Source organism: Nicotiana tabacum, chromosome 3 (genome assembly GCF_000715075.1).
Source record: "Nicotiana tabacum cultivar K326 chromosome 3, ASM71507v2, whole genome shotgun sequence".
Lineage (NCBI taxonomy): Eukaryota > Viridiplantae > Streptophyta > Magnoliopsida > Solanales > Solanaceae > Nicotiana > Nicotiana tabacum.
Window position 1 is genome coordinate 125,983,417 of NC_134082.1, and position 16,953 is coordinate 126,000,369.

Here is a 16,953-nt window from a genome sequence, read left to right on the forward strand (position 1 = left end):
AAATGAGTATATATAGAGGATTACATAATTTCAAAAATGATAATTAGATAACTAATTAATTGGAAAAACTCTTTCAAATCTTTATTCAAATGATATTAGATATATTATGTAACATTCTCCCGAAAAACTGAAGTTTAGTTAATATGATCCTATTATTAGTATCTTCCATCACACGGCTGGAATTCTAATAGGATCCTAAAATTAAGTTTTAAACAGGGTCGTCCTTGAATCGAGGACAATATCCTAAAGATAAAAATTTGCTAAATTTCCAGAAGTGATCAACTAATAAAAATCCACGAGAAGATCCTAAATTAAGGCTGATCAACCAATTAAAAGTATATGCATTTGTCAGCGTCAACACCAATTAAACGACTAAGGCTCAACGTACGCAACACTAGTTAGAGTCGACTGCATGAATTCTTCTATCTTCATTTTGAAATAAATAGTCATGTATATAAATTATTATCCAAAAGGGAAAATTAAAAGCACAAGACTCCGGGACAGAAAGAGTAGTTGGTAAAGTTGACCGGATGTTGACTTATGCCAGAGAACATGTTTCAAATTAGTAAAGAAACAAATGATTATTATTAGTTCTCATAAACTTGAGTGGAATTCAAAAATATATACCGAATAGAAAGAAGGAATTAAAACAAAAGAAAACCAAAACAGTTTTTCCGGGGAAAAACTCAAGGAGAATTCAAACAAACTTCCCCTGAATACATACGGTAAGTTGTCTTAAAAATAGAGATTTTAGTAGCCTTCGGGCTTGTAGGCGATGAAACTGATGCACTGCACTTGACGGACGTTATCAAATCCAATGATTCTGATCCAGGCTTGTGGGTAAGCCTTCTTTGCCTCCTCTACCTCAGCCAAGACCTGAGTGGCATCAGTGCACCCGAACATGGGCAACTTCCACATGGTCCAGTATCTACCATCATAATATCCTGGTGACTTGTTGTTCTCACGGTAGACGAATCCGTGCTGTACATATCCACAAGATAAACAAAACATTAACATGAGATAAATACCATTAATCAACTACATTTGATCCCAAATTAGTTAGGATTGAGTAATTCATGTTAGGTATGCTTGATAATAGTAGCAAGATTTATAATAGACGGTGACCTCAGTCTCGAATTCCAAGCAAGGAACCCATCCATTTTTCAAAAGGTAGTCAACTTCCCTAAGCAATTGCTCCTCGCTCAAATCAGGAAGGTATGAGAGTGTCTCGTACTTCTTCTTGTTAATTGGTGGCCACACCTACATATATCCCAAATAAAAAATTTAAACTAACTTCAGTACAAGTATGGAACATAACATTTTCTATCTAACATTGGGGTGTCAATGAATTTTGTGATCTTCTATGCATATACTCCGTCTGTTTTAATTTAGATGATGTAATTTGACTTGACACAAAGTTTAAGCCAAAATAAAGTATTTGAAATATGTGGTTCTAAAAGCTTGAGGGGCAAAAGTTTTGTGGGGTTATACCATTTGTATGATTATAAAAGCTTTTCATTAAAAGTAAAGTGAATAAAATAAAAAGTTTAAAGTTAAATTGTTTTCAAATTTAGAAATGTGTCATTCTTTTCGAAACATAGTATAGTGCCTTAATTACAAGTATAGTTCCTTAATTACAAGTAATCATCCAAAAAAAAATAAGATAAGTTATCTCCTAAAGCTAAAAGAGGTTTAGATATAGTAAGAATGTCACTCTCGTATATAAGTTCAATCCAAATATTATATACTCCTAGTACAAACCTGCATGCATTGAACTCTTCCGCCGTTGCTAGCAATGGAAGTAATGTCAAGGTTTTGTTTCCTGGAAACCGGGAAGGAGGTTGCGGACTTGAGACCAGTGAAAGGTGCAACCATACTGGCTTGAGCAGCATTGGCGCCGGTGGCAACAGCGGCAGCTGAGGACATAACTGAGGAAGCCATTTCTGAATATTAATTGCTTAGCTTGAAGCTATTGCCTCCTCTATATATAACGATGTAGTTGCACATACGGACACAAATTGAGGAAACCTCATCTTAAGATGAGAGGAATGGTAGCCGTTATTATGTGGTTCTTGACATTACAAATTAAATTAATGACCACATGAAAGGGCAGCAATTGGGGGATCTTTTTTTTTTTTTGAATTTTAGCAAAGCTATTTACATATGCCACAATAAGGGGTTCCACGTGGCAGAATCTCATTGATCTTATCTCATCCGAGATGGGGTAAGGAATAGGATATGAATGTGTAAAAATGGTTGGTTAATTTCTCTTTTGGGTCAGTGTTTTATTTGTTTTCTTGTCATCTGCATTGGCTGCGACTTGTAGTCCTTTTGCTTGGATTGGGAGACCATTCCTTTGTGTGCAGACGATTCAAACTTTTTGTTTGGATGCAAATCATTTTCAATTTTTGTCAATTCACATCAATATACTTATCTTTCTTTCAAATTTTGATGATTTCAAGGTCCAGGTTTCCAAGAATTACATTTTTGTGGTGGCTAAATAATGTAAATTATAAATGCTTCTAAACCGTTTAAAGAATTAATGTCCAAGTCTAAAACTAGGTGTGATGGTTAAAGTATCCCCCTGCAAACGGTACAATGGTTTAGAAGTGTGTGTTGGAGTACTTCCTTTCATAATTTTTTAAATTAAAATTTTCAGTATATTTGGGCGTGTTGTATTATCTTTAATTAATGAAAGGAGGAGGGATTGCCTTACCTCCAAAGATTACAACACAGTGCAAAAACTGAAAGTACAGGGGGTGAATTATGGTCGACTAATGATGATTTTATTTGACTAGATTAAGAGCAGAATGTAAGATAACAATAAATGTAGAGAGAATAACACACAGTAATTTTATACTGGTTTGGTACCGGTGTGGTACTTACATCCAGTTTTTCTTGGATCACAAGGGTTCCCTTTAGATCTTGAAAGTATTACAATACAGATGGTTTTGATTCGTTCACCACCAACGAAGTATAGCAACAATGAATTTTGAATAATGACACAACTCTCTTTTGTTTTCTAATTCTTTCTATCTTTTGAGACACTGATAAACTGAGGATTACAGTGTTTAGGCTAAGAAGTAGAGATGTGGTGCTTACATCCTGTTTCCCTTGGGTCACAAGGGTTCCTTTAGATTTTGAAAGTATTACAGTACATATGGTTTTGATTCGTTCACCACCAACGAAGTACAGCAACAATGAATCTTGAATAGTGACACAACTCTCTTTTGTGTTCTAACTTTTCCTATCTTTTAAGACACTAGTAAACTAAGGATTACGGCGTTTAGGCTAAGAAGCAGAGAGACTTAGAAAATAATGTGTATAGTTTCACAAGTCTTCCATTTGATCTTAGCAAACTTCTTATAGGAGAGGAAAGAGCCGTAAAACCTTGACCGAAAATGAGGTACGAGATCTTTAAGAGGATTGACCCAAGGGGTGCCTCTTCGAATCCTGCTCTTGGGAAGGGCCAGATTCGATTGTGACTTTCCTTGCCACAGGCTTTCATTTACGAGATAATCAAGCCTTTGATTGAGTTTAATTAAGGATACTGAATATTTGCTGACAATAGCTCCTTGATTTGTAATATGATTTTCTTTGATTGGGGCCGAATGGATGTGCTGATTTTTGATTCCTTATTCTTATCTATTAGTTTAGTAATCACATCTTTGGACAACTTCTCATTAGTTTTCTTACCTTTTGATGAATCCTGCAAAACAAAATAAGTGAACATTGTCATCATTGAAACCTTGGAATTAACTTAACAATCTCCCCCTTTTTGATGTAGACAATCAAGAGAGAATAAACATTAATTATGAGACTTTCCTTTTTATTTCACTTCCTAAGTTGCTCCCCTTGAGTTGATGCTTGCTCCCCCTGAGTGGTTGAATTACTTCTCTACATGTTCTACCCCTTTGACATCAATCAAAAAGGGAAAGAAAACAACCAAGACAAGTAATATAGGAAGTAATATACATAATAACTAGCGAGATAGTGCAACAAAATTAATGCCTTCAGCAGAGGCATATGTTATACAGACCCAAGGAACAAAAAAGTTTGTTAGAATCACAAACAAGTAAGCAAAAAACAATAAAAGAGAAAATATTGTTGTTGAACACCATCACACAAATACATATTAGCTTCTTTCCAGGAAGTACTTGAGAGTGTTGATCACTTTAGTGCAGAAGGAGTCATCGGAATTCGACATCTTTGACAAGCTTATCCATCTTTTCAGTAATAGAATTAAATGCCCTGGTTCCTTGTCTCCACGTAGCGCCTATATCCATTCTGAGCTTAGCCACATCTGTACATGTCTCCTTAGTGACTTCTCTGATCTTGTCCACCTGTTTCTTCATCTCAACCACTAGCTGTTTTACCTCATCTAAATATTGCTGCATCTCCTGAAGATTTTAAGAGGTAGTCGACTGAGATATTGGTTATTTAGTTTGAATTTCAACTGGCACTGGAATGCTTTCAACTTTGGCGCGCTTAACCCATCCATCATGACCCAAGGTATACCCCATCATTGAGAAGGCTGTCTTGTCATAAGTGCTGGTAATGTGCTTGGGTGTAATGGGTGCCAAATCTACCTTCATAACTTCGAGAATGTGTGAGATGAGCAGACCATATGGTAAACAAGCAGCGGAGGAAGATATGTCCCTAATACTTTCAAGCATATATTGGCAAATCCACACAAACCAATCCAGTCTTTTATTATTAACAAGACAGTAAAGGACAAAAACATCTCTAGTGGATAAAGAGCTAAAGGACCCAGTTTTGGGGAGTAAAGTAGTAGCAATCATGTGGGCCAAGATACGATGTTCAAAATTTAGGTTTTGGGGGCTAATATCAGGAGGGTTATCAGATAAAAAAGTTTTGGCTTCTTCAAAGGATACTTCAAAATCTTTTGGCCAAGAACTTTGCACAAAAACATCAAACCCACTAAACTTAGCAGAGAAAATCTTTTCAAACTCATAAGAGTCCAGAATAATTCGAGTGCCTAACACCATGGATTCTAAATCATCTTTGTCATTCACAAACAAGTTTGCATAAAACATCCTCACAGGTTCCTCATAAATAGAGTTACCAACAGTGTCAAATAGAGAAGAAAGATGCTGAAAATCAAATATAGTGGTCACATCATAGTGTAGATTTTTCATAAGAGAAAGACTTATAGAGTGTCCATAAGCCATAGATTTTGACTTGGAGGACTCAAACCTTGCTTTTACACTCGGGCCATAAAAGATCAACTTGTCCTCAGTGCCGAATTCAGTGTTATCCACCTTTCTTTTCTTCCATGCAAACTTTTTGGGGGTTTGCTCCATATGTCTTTTGCCTGCCTTTTTCTGTCTAATGGGAGGATTTTTAGAAGATTCACTACTCTGATTATCCATTTGAGAAAATCTGAGTCAATGGACGACTCTAGGTCTATAGGTTCTTCAGGATTGAGGGGTTCTTGAAACCTTCGGCTTCATCTGGTTACAGTGGAGGAAGAGTGGTTTCTTTTGGACATGGTGAGAAGGTTGGATTTAATGAGAATGGAGAGAGTAACAGGGATAGAAGGGTTTTTATCGGTGCTTTTGGGAGGAACGAAGGGTCGCCTTGGTTAAAGGAAAAGGCGGGTTCAGAAGGAAGTGATGCTTCTGAAGTGACTGATCCGCGGTACTGATGAAGAAGCAATTATTACACTTACAAGAAAATTAATTAAGCCACACATACTTAAGGAAATAAAATATTTTAGAAGACAGTAAAAAGATTTATTTTACAAATTTGGAAAATGCCAATCTTTATCCTAAGAAAACAAAATCTTTCTTCCAAAAGTGATTTTGTAAAAATATCAGCAAGTTGAGAATCAATACTAATAAATTCTAACACAATATCGCCTTTAGCAACTTGATCACGGATAACATGATACTTAATTTCTATATAATTTGCTCTAGAATGATGCAAAGAATTTTTTGATAAGCAAATAGCACTGGTATTATCACAAAATATAGGAGAGAGGTAAGAGATAAATCATAGTCGAAAAATTGATGCATAATCCATAGAACTTGTATACAACAACTTCTGACAGCTAAATGTCCTGCTTCAGTTGTTGATATGACAACACAATTTTGTTTCTTTCTATGCCAAGACACTAATGCATTTCCCAAGAGTTGACACGTGCCACTAGTAATAAATTCTAACACAATATCACCTTTAGCGACATGATCGCGAATAAAATGATGTTTAGTTTCTATATCATACCATAATCCTAGATCAGAAGTACCAATTAGATATCTAATAATTCGTTTAACAGCACTGAGATGGGATTTTTTAGGAGCCGACTGAAATCTTGCACATTTGCATACACTGAATATAATATCTGGTTGACTAGAAGTGACATACAATAAGGATCCAATCATCCCTCTATATATAGTTTCATCAACCTTTTTTCTATTGCTGTCTTCATCGAGCATTGTTGTTGGACTCATTGGTGTGACGATTGACTTTGCATTTTCCATGCCAAACTTTTTGATAAGCTCCTTAGTGTACTTGGTTTGGTTAATGAAAATCCCTTTAGGAGACTATTTGATTTGAAGTCCGATAAAGAATGTCAGTTCTCCCATCATGCTCATTTCGAATTCTCCTTTCATGGACAGAGCAAATTCTTCACATAAAACAGAGTTAGGACTACCAAAAATAATGTCATCAACATAAATTTGAGTAATAAGATTACCTGAACTAGAATGCTTAATAAATAGGGTTGTATCGATATTACTTCTTTTGAACCCTTGATTTAAAAGAAAAGAACTTAACCTTTCATACCAGGCACGCAGAGCTTGTTTGAGATCATACAAAGCTTTAGTCAGCTTGTATAAATAATCAGGAAAGGTGACGTTTCCAAATCCTAGTGGTTGCTTCACATATACTTCTTCGGAGATATAGCCATTTAGGAACACGCTTTTAACATCTATTTGAAACAGCTTGAATCCTTTGTGAGCAGCGAAAGCAAGTAATATTCAAATGGATTCGAGTTTTGCTACAGGAGCAAATATTTCATCATAGTCGATTCCTTTTTGCTGAGAGTATCGTTGAGCAACAAATCTTGCTTTATTTCGAGCCACTTGACTAGATTCATTCAATTTGTTTCTAAATACCCATTTACTTCAAATGATGGAGAAGTTTGAAGGTCTTGGAACCAATTCTCATACTTTATTTCTTTCAAATTGATCTAGTTCCTCTTTCATATCACTTATCCAGTGAGTATCTTTCAGAGCTTCATCCACTTTATTTTGTTCAAATTGAGAAATAAGAGCCACATGAGATTTGTTCTTCTGAGATCTTCTTGTAGTGATTCCTTCCCATGGATCTCCTATAATGAATTTCTGAGGATAACCAGGTTCGCTTTTCCATTCACTTGGAGTGTTTGAGGGAGGATCTCTTTCTACATTAGTCGACTGATCTGTTTGAGATGGTTCATGAATTTCTACAAACTCTTCATCTGGTTGAGTTTGCTGATCAGCTGACTCACTTTGATGATCCTTTTCAGTAATGACAGATTTAGGGACAAAAGGAATTTCCTCATCTTCAAGAAGTTTTTTATTTCTTGGGCGAGGGTTAGTATCAAAAAAACAACATGAATTGATTCTTCAATATAAAACGTTATTTTATTATAAACTCTATATGCTCTACTTGAAGGAGAGTAACCAAGAAATATACCTTCATCACTTTTAGGATTGAACTTACCCAAATTGTCCTTTCCATTGTTGTGAATAAAGCATTTGCATCCAAACGGGTGAAAATAGCTAATATTGGGTTTCTTACCATTCCACAGTTCATACAGTGTCTTTTTGAGGATTGGTCGAATCAGACACCTATTGATCATATGGCATGCTGTGCTTACCATTTTTGTCCAGAAATGGTGAGGTAGAGAGTTTTCTACGATCATGGTTCTTGCCATGTCCAGTAAGGTTCTATTTTTATGTTGTACCACTCCATTTTGTTGCGGAGATCTTGGTGAAGAGAAGTTGTGAGAGATTCCTTGATCGTTGCAAAAGTTTTCAAATGCTCTGCTTTCAAATTCTCCTCCATGATCACTTCTGATAGAAGAGACGTAGTAACCCTTTTCTCGTTGAACCTTCTTACAGAAAACTTCAAAATTCTTTAGAGCATCATCTTTATGACTTTTGAACATAACCTAGTTAAATTTAGAGAAGTCATCCACAATGACAAAAACATTTTTTTTCTACCATCTATGCTAGCAGTTCTAGTTGGACCAAATAAATCCATATACAATAGTTGGAGATGTTTGGAGGTGGAAACAATGTTCTTGATTTTGAAAAATGAGCGAGTTTGTTTTCCTAGTTTACATGCATCACAAATATAATCCATGAAAATCTAGTTTTGGAAGTCCAATAACGAAATCATGTTTAGAAGCTTTTGAATAGTATGCATGCTGGCATGACCAAGTTTTCTATGCCAAACCCAGGGATCATCAACTATGGAAGCAAGACAAATTTGATCCCCAAGATTATCTAAGTTGCTAATAGTATAGACATTTCTGTCTCTATTACCTGAAAAAATGACTTTACCTGATTCATCTTCTATAAACCAATCATATTTCTTAAAACGAACCTCGTAATCATTGTCACATAGTTGACTAATATTGAGAAGATTGTAGCCGAGTTCATCAACTAGGTAGACTTCATCTACATCACATGTTGAGCTCAGAGGAACTTTTCCAACACCAATTACATTTCCTTTGGATTTGTCTCCAAATATGACTGTTCCTCCATCCAGTTTGGTGATTTTCTTGAACAATTGTTTGTCACCAGTCATATGTCTGGAACATGAGCTGTCGAGATACAATTTTCCTTTTCGATTCTTCTTGCGGTGTTCCTGCAAAAAAAATTACTTGTTTTTAGGTCCCAAGCTTGCTTGGGTGCTGAATGGTTAGAAGGCCGAGTATTAGTTTGAATTGAAGATTTGGTCGCCAGACCCACCTCCTATCATCCTTGAACCTGCAGCGATTTGAGGTGTGACCTTTTTTACCACAATAAAAACAAGGCGGACTATTAGAATTTTCAGAGTCTTTTTCTGCTTTGATTATGTTCCTGCATTGGTTAGTACTATGGCCATTTTTACCACAAAAGGAACATGCATGAAATTTCTTCTATTTGTGGTGAACTATCTGATTTGATTTGACTGAACTATGACTAGTGGATTTTTGCAATCCATTCAATTGAAGTTGAATTTCATCAACTTCTTCCTATAGCATATCACGTTCAATTTCACAAACTTTTAGCTTCAAGGCCCACTCTTTCTTTTCTCTTTGAATCTTTCTGAGTTCATTTAGAATTCTTTCAATATCTTCAAGAGCAATATCAACAAATTCTTCAAGTTCATAACAATTAGGGCAATTGAGGGGACGTACCTCACTAGTTCCCTCATCTTCCATGAGACCAAGTTGATCTGAGTCTTCTTCTTCATTTGCTTCTCTGTTTCTTGAGAATCCACGCTCTCCTGATTCTTCATTGATATCATCTTATATGGACATGAAATATATATTTGCAATTTCTTCATGATCGGACTCTTCTTCATCACTCTAGGCTCCAAAAGACTTCTTTCATTGAAGGTTCCTGCTGAGCATCTTCTTTAGTTCGGGACAGTCAGCTTGAATGTCTCCGTGTTTTCCACATTCATAGCATATTTCATCATTTTCATTGTTTGTCCTTCCCTTTCTAAAGTTTGGTTTACCTTTTCTGCTATTTCTGTTTTTCTTCATCATGCTAGTTACAACTTGAGAAAGCATGGCTATATTTTCACCCTTTTCTCCTCCTTCCACTTCTTCTTCATCTTCTGGTTCAACCATAGTTTCTTTGAAGGCAACTTTTTTTGTTTTCTTGTTGAATCTGTCTATCCAAGTGAGTTTTCTCAAAACCTATTAAGTCACCTCTAAGTTAATTATAGGACATTTTGTCAAGATGCTAACATTCTAGAGCAATGACCTTTGGCTGCCAAATCGTAGGTAGACTTTTAAGAATTTTTCTGACTTGTTCTCCGCTTTTTAATGTTCTACCAAGAGATTTAAGATCTCCAAGAATTTTGCTGAACTTGGAGAACATTTGATCAGCAGATTCTCCATCCTTCATTTGAAATGGCTCATACTCACGAACCAAAAGATTTATCCTCATTTTTTACCTTGTTGGTTCCTTCATATGTGACTTCCAATTTGTCCCACATTTCCTTAGCAGTTTTACAGCTTGAGATCTTTTTATACTCTTCACCATTGATAAAATTGTATAACAGATTTTTTGCTTCAGCATTCACAGTTATGACAATAGCTTGCTCATCAGTGTAGCCATCCAAATCAAGTAGAGTAGTGGATATTATTACTGGACCATTCTCATCTTTCTTTGGGAGAATTGGAAGATTTCCCTTTTTGATCACCCGCTAGACTTTGATGTCATATGATATGGTGTATGTTTCCATACGCACTTTTCAATGAGAGATGTGTTGTCCATTGAAGTATGGTGGTCGAACTTGAGAGGTTATCTTTTGAAATAGTGCACCAACAACTGTGTTTGATCCCATGATCTTTTCCTCACTAGCTGTTAAGCAAAGTTTGTGAGTCTTGCTCTGATACCAATTGAAAGTACAAGTGGAGGGGAATGGGGGTTAATTATGATCGATTAAAAAATTAGACAACTAATGATGATTTTAGTTGACTAGATTGAGAGCAGAATGTAAAATAACAATAAATGTGAGAAGAATGACGCACAATGATTTTATACTGGTTCGGTACCGGTGTGGTACTTACATCCAGTTTCTCTTGGGTCACAAGGGTTCTCTTTAGATCTTGAAAGTATTACAATACAGATGTTTTTGATTCGTTCACCACCAACGAAGTACAACAATAATGAATCTTGAATAGTGAAACAACTCTATTTTGTATTCTAACTCTTCCTATCTTTTGAGACACTGATAAACTAAGGATTATAGTGTTTAGGTTAAGAAGTAGAGAGACTTAGAAATCAATGTGTGCAGTTACGCAAGTCTCCCATTTGATCTTAGCAAACTTCTTATAGAAGAGAAAGAACCGTTGAGCCTTGACCAAAAATAGAGGCACGAGATATTTAAAAGGATTTGACCTAAGGGGTGCCTCTTCGAATCTTGCTCTTGGAAAGGCCCGGATTCGATCGTGACTTTCCTTGTCACAAGCTTTCATTTACGAGATAATCAAGCCTTTGATTGAGCTTAATTAGGGATATTGAATATTTGTTGGCAATAGCTTCTTGATTTGTAATCTGATATCCTTTGATTGAGGCCGAATGGATGTGCTGATTTTTGATTCCTTCTTCTTGTCCATTAATTCAGCAATCACATCTTTGGACAACTTCTCATTGGTTTTCTTTCTTTTTGATGATTCATGCAAAACAAGGTAAGTGAATATTGTCATCATTGAAACCTTGGAATTTAACTTAACAAAAACCACAGCCAGGTGATTATAAAATCAACCTCTGTGTAAGCAACAATGTGTTCCTAACTAACACTTTTTTTTGCTTTGTCATACCTAGTTCTAATTCTAGGAACTTGAAATTTATCCAAAATGAAGGGTCATTTTGTTCCCCTAGGAAGCTGATTAAAGGAGAGATAAATGTTATTCTCCTTAGCATTAGTTGCATATCTAAAAAATTCACAACTTGGTTAGCCACCCTATAGAAATGAGTAGGCGTGATATTGGCAAGGTTACTGTAAGATCTCCTCCATAGTCCTTCGCAACTTGTAGTTGTGAGTATGGTTGTCTTTCAGCATGTTTGTCACTAAGAGAGAGTCAAGTTCGATTATAAAATCAGTGACCCCATTCTATAGGTACCATTTAATCCCAAATAAAAGGACTTGAGCTTCCGTTTCATTGTGGCTGTCACATTTTAACAGGATAGAGAAGGCCTGATGTCGTGCTATAATTCCATATATTTTGACGTTATTCACCTTACTTTCTTGTTTTTTGGATGCTAATTTGTGTGATAGTTGAGCTTAATAGAGTTTATTTTACGTATAGGAATGTTTGGACATGAAGTGGAGAAAAGTTAAAAGTGTACCTCGAAGCTAAAAAATGGAGCAATAAAAAAAGACGTGCAAGGCAATTAAAAGTCATAACCCTAAATAGTGCAAGGCTTTGTCCAGGGCATTGTCATTGGTGCCTTTGATGGGCCCTCGCGGGGTAATGTTGGCGCCTCTGACAATCCCGTGCCAACGATGCTTATCCGAGCCACTTTTATTTCCTCATTATGTTTGGACGTGTAGACCTCAACCCGGCCTTCTAAATACATCTTAAAGTTAGTTTTTAGGGGAGGGACATCATTGAAGAGGCAAAAGGCTACAAACCACTCTAGAGCACAAATCACAAGAGTTTTTCTCTTCTATCTTCTTTAATCTATAGTTTAATGCTTTTGAATATGACTATGATTGTTTATGCAATTATGAGTAGCTAAACTTTCTCATCTAGGGTTTGATGGAACCTTTTGAAGGATGATTTTCTGTTGCATTTAATATAATTCTGCCATTAGATTTTATCTACTTGTTCAACTACGTAATTATCTTAGTTGATTGAAGGACCCTCAATTGACTATTCCTATTTAGTGTGTATTACTTGGAAAATGGTACATATTTAGGTAGTTGTTGAATAACATCACTCCTAATGTATATGAGAAATCAATATAGAGGGTTTAAAGGTGGGATTAGGAATAACGAAACCTTGGTGCTATCTTGTTGAGCGGTGAACTAGAGCCAGCTAGCGTAGTTCGGAAGAATATGTCTAATAAATTATGGTAGTTGCTCAGAAGAGAATTACAATACCTGAAGTACTCACGATCGATAGAGAATACTTAGGCGAAATTGTAGGAGACTTAGCGGGAAAGATTCCAATAATTGGGAAAATCATAACCCTAGACCTCCTTAATTTAGTCTCCAACCCTTAGTATCTTTAGTTGTTAATTTACTTATTTAATTTGTTAGTTAACTTGTTAGACATGAGAATCTTAATATTTGTAACTTAGGAATTGTTCGAGCTTGTCTTCTTAGTGATATTAAACTGTTATAACGAAACGTTAGTTCTCTTTGGGATTCAATTCCAGTATTTTAGATCGGAATATATTTTTGCTACAACTGCTTATCCTTTTTCGGACTAGAGTTGGGCGTGATCAAGGCCGTATAGAAATCACCTTGATCATCCCTCACAGTTCCTCCAAGACCAGTTTCCCCATTCTCTTGGATATAGCTACCATCTGTGTTCAACTTGAGTTCTCCCTGAGGAGGTTTCATCCAAGTAACAATGATAGACTCTTGAACAAGCTGTAATCTCATCATGTCATTACAGAATTTGACCCAGGGCAATATCAACTAACTAGGTCAAATACATAAATATGAACTTTTCACCCATACAGTTAGTCCCTCCACTTGTCGAGGTTGTCCTCAAGGACGAGGTGGATATGCGGATAATGATGGATGTGGTCGTCGTCATAGGTAGATGACGTGATGTCATAAGAGCCGCATATTTTGAATTTATGTTGTCTCGATTTTCTCGAGTTACTTTTGGAGGGAATCTGACGTGGTCGAGGCATAACGCCAGGCATTATGATGATGTCCTTTCGTGATGCGTCATGCTAGAGCATGCATGGATTTAGGATTGGCCATGTCATTTCGACTGTGGCCGCAATCATGACGAATTGTTTCGAATTTCGAGGGTCCTCCTTTAAAAGGGTGGTTGATCACTGCCATTTGAATCTGCTCTTCACCTTAGCCACTGGAATCTTCTTCATTTTCTACCAAGTCTCCTTACTTTGCCAATTAATTCCTAAAATCTTTTTCCATTTTCTTAACCTTCTTCCCCCCTTTTCCATTTTCTTATAAAGATGTCAAGCCCTACTTTCGGTACTCATGGTGGAGATGTCCCTAGTATGAATGAGGGAGCTTCGGCCAACCCTATGCTATTACAGCCTCCGCCTGGGGGGAAGATATCATTGTTGCTATTGAAGAAAAGGCTCTTCCCTCGATGGACGAGATAGTCCCTCATAATCCCGACATGAAACTGGACTTGAAGCGACAGCTGGAGGCGGTGGCTGAGGTTATCCAATCTTCCTTGACGGTGAAGCACTTGGAAAAATATAAGGCCAAATATGGTATTTTTGACCAGGTGGAGCTTGTACCTCCGGGTGATGATGAAGTATACACTCACTGTCCGGGGTATTGTGCCCTTTATACCTACCCTTTCACCATAGGCAACTTTTTTCCTCTTCCCTCTTTGGTGGAGGAGTTCTGCCGTCATTATTAGGTCTATCAGCGCAACGCGCGCCCTTGATGTACAAAATAATCAAGGTGTTGTCCAAGTTTGCCGAGTTGTCTTGCATCGAGATCACTCTGCAATATTTCGTGCACCTGTATATGCCCAGCTTCTATAGGGGCATGATGTTGATTGTTTGCCACCATGGAGGCAAGTCCATGGTCTTCAGGACGGACGACATGGGTATTCGGCTATTTTGGCTTGACTTCTTCTTTTTCAGGACCAAATCCATGGTGGCCGATGTCATAGACTTCCTGGAGGCCCAGAACCGCGCCTGTAAGTGCTTTTACTCTTCCACATTCCTTTATATGATCATGCATTTTTGATTTTTCAAATTGATTCTTCTTGTCTTGCAGCTACTGCTCGGAGCCTCTAATTTGTATTGGAGCTCGCTGATTGGGTCAAGCAAGCTTTCTTCATGCTACGGGAATTCAAGATTGGCCCAACTTTTGGCAAAAGTACAAATCGGCTCCCCCTCCCCTCCCTCCGAGAGGTAATATTGGTACATTGTCTTCAGATGATGTTGTATTCTTAGTTCGTCAATCTTATTGTGTTTATCTTTGTATTTCTTTCTAGGTCCTACCAAGAAGGTTCCTAATAAAAACCCGACACTGGCACCTTCTTTCAAGAAAAGGAGTGGAGTCACCTCCTCCACTCCTGCCTCTAGTTTGACTGTTGTGTCTGTTCTCCCCCCGTCTCCTTCCCAGGTTGTGGAATTTGATGTTCCCCCCACACGGCATGGACTTGAGACCCTAGAAGAGCAGGTTTGTAGATGGGGGAGCTAGTGTAACAACAGTTGTCAACTTGTCTAAAGCTTCTCTCGAGGCTGAGATGCAGAATGTTGCGATCACTTCGGTCGAGGGAGATGTAGGAGTGGTCCTAGAGGTTCCCCAATTGGAGGAGGCCAGTGTTGTGTCTTCTTCTCGATCTAAAGGGAAGGAGGCCACCTTAAATTCTTCTTATGAGGTCCCCGCATTCCTTGGGCATGAGGAGGCACCGTCCCTTGAACAAGCCTAGGAAGCCCCACCGGTTGATAAGGGAAAAGGTAAACTGCCGGCCGAACAAGGCGAAGGTCAAGCTGAATTTTTAACGAGCATTGGAAATGAGTTTAACTCTTATCTCGATCTCGAAGAGCATGAAATGATTGACAGCAGTGTGACTTAGGTTGAGGTGAGAGTAGGGGGGTCAAGGGCGATCACGATCCCGGTGCATCACAGCCCGCTCAAAAATACCGAGGATGTGATTCAAGCATTCAACCTATTCTGTTCCTATGCTGAGCATCATATTCTTGGGAAGTTGAGTGATATCACTCTATCCAAGAGCTTCGCCGGCCTTGCCCTCAGGGTAAGCTATTTCTTTTTCTTTTTCGCTCTGGTTCGTTCTTGAGTCTTACCTTGCTTCATTTTTTCCTTTGTGTATAGATTGTTATCTTGGAGTTCGAGAGTGTGCGAAGAGAGCAAAGGAGGAAGCATGTCTACTAAAAAATGAGGATGAAGTTTGAGAAGTACCGGGGGCGATGCTAGGAGGCTAAAAAAAGGCTTTGTGAGGAGGGGGACGTGACTGCCCTGAGGGAGGAGATGAAAAGGAAAGCTGAAGAGTTGCTCACATCCGTAGAGAGTCTCAGTATTATGGAGGGGGCGTTGAAGAAGAAAGATGAGGTGCTTGAGCTGAGTAGAGAGTTGAGGCTCAGTGCCCTAATCTCCAGGTTCAGGTCGACTAGCTGTAGGATCAGTTGGATGAGTGTCGGTTCGAAGTAGATGAGCTCAGGGGGGAGTTAGCTTAGAAGTAGAAGCTGTTCGAGGAGGCGGAGTCTTCTCAGAGACAAGCTCGAAGGAGAGATGCCTTTTTCAAGTTGGTGCATAGAAGTCTTTGTGTTGACATGGATAACATTCAGTCAATGGCTGATGCTAAAGAGGCTCGGCTTGAGGAGAGGATTGGTGAGTTGGAGGAGGAGAATGTTTAACTACATCAGTGGTCTTCTGCTATGGAGAATGAGAATGTCGAGCTTCTTGAACGGTCCTCCACCTCACGTGTGTTAGGGTTTTTGCCTGTTCTGCGAGAATAGTACGAGGGGTGGATTCTTGCTGAGGCTCAGGTAGAGGTGGTCCGAAAGTTGGGCTAAACAGGCTTTATCTATGAAATACCTTGTGTCATGCCACCTTTTCTCCTCGCAGGAGTCCGAGTTTTGACATTATATTGGAACAACTCATTTCCTTTTGGGAATTGGGTGTTTGAAGAGTCGCCTCCTAACCGATTATGGTGCGTTAGGGCACCTAGAGTGATTAACTCATGTAACTAGTTTGCATTACCAGAGATTAGGGTAAGGGCTCGAAATAACCTTGAGGGGAAGGTGTTAGGCATCCCTCGCGGTCTACAACGGTGGGTCCCGACCGAACTTAAACTATGTGAATTAGTCATTATAACAAGTAAACAATTTTAACGCATATTTGAAAATAATGGAATGTTTTCACATTCTAAATACATGTATGATTCAGATAATGAAAGTAAGAGAGAGGTTTGGATAGCTTACACATGTATATGTAAAGGAAAGGAAGTTTATAGAATTTGAACAAATAGGGGAGTTGGGAAAAGGAAGTCCTAAGTTGATTAGCCTACAGGATCAATCTGTT

The 16,953-nt window shown here is 37.9% G+C and overlaps 1 protein-coding gene across 1 annotated transcript; it reads right to left on the reverse strand.

Moving 5' to 3' along the window:
* Nucleotides 1-562: 562 nt before the first annotated feature.
* LOC107774398 (ribulose bisphosphate carboxylase small subunit, chloroplastic 2) lies at nucleotides 563-2,031 on the reverse strand. Its single transcript, XM_016593918.2, has 3 exons — nucleotides 1,762-2,031; nucleotides 1,126-1,260; nucleotides 563-981 (listed from the first exon to the last, which is right to left on the reverse strand). The coding sequence occupies exons 1-3, from the start codon at nucleotides 1,939-1,941 to the stop codon at nucleotides 751-753; spliced, it is 546 nt and encodes a 181-aa protein (XP_016449404.1). The 5' UTR covers nucleotides 1,942-2,031; the 3' UTR covers nucleotides 563-750.
* Between the last annotated feature and the right edge of the window lie 14,922 nt (nucleotides 2,032-16,953).

Coding starts and splice junctions, on each gene's coding strand:
- LOC107774398 (XM_016593918.2), bottom strand. CDS start 1,941: ATGGCTTCCTCAGTTATGTCCTCAGCTGCCGCTGTTGCCACCGGCGCC. Junction 1,261..1,761: donor GAAGAGTTCAATGCATGCAG/GTTTGTACTAGG, acceptor GGATATATGTAG/GTGTGGCCACCAATTAACAA. Junction 982..1,125: donor GCTTGGAATTCGAGACTGAG/GTCACCGTCTAT, acceptor GGATATGTACAG/CACGGATTCGTCTACCGTGA.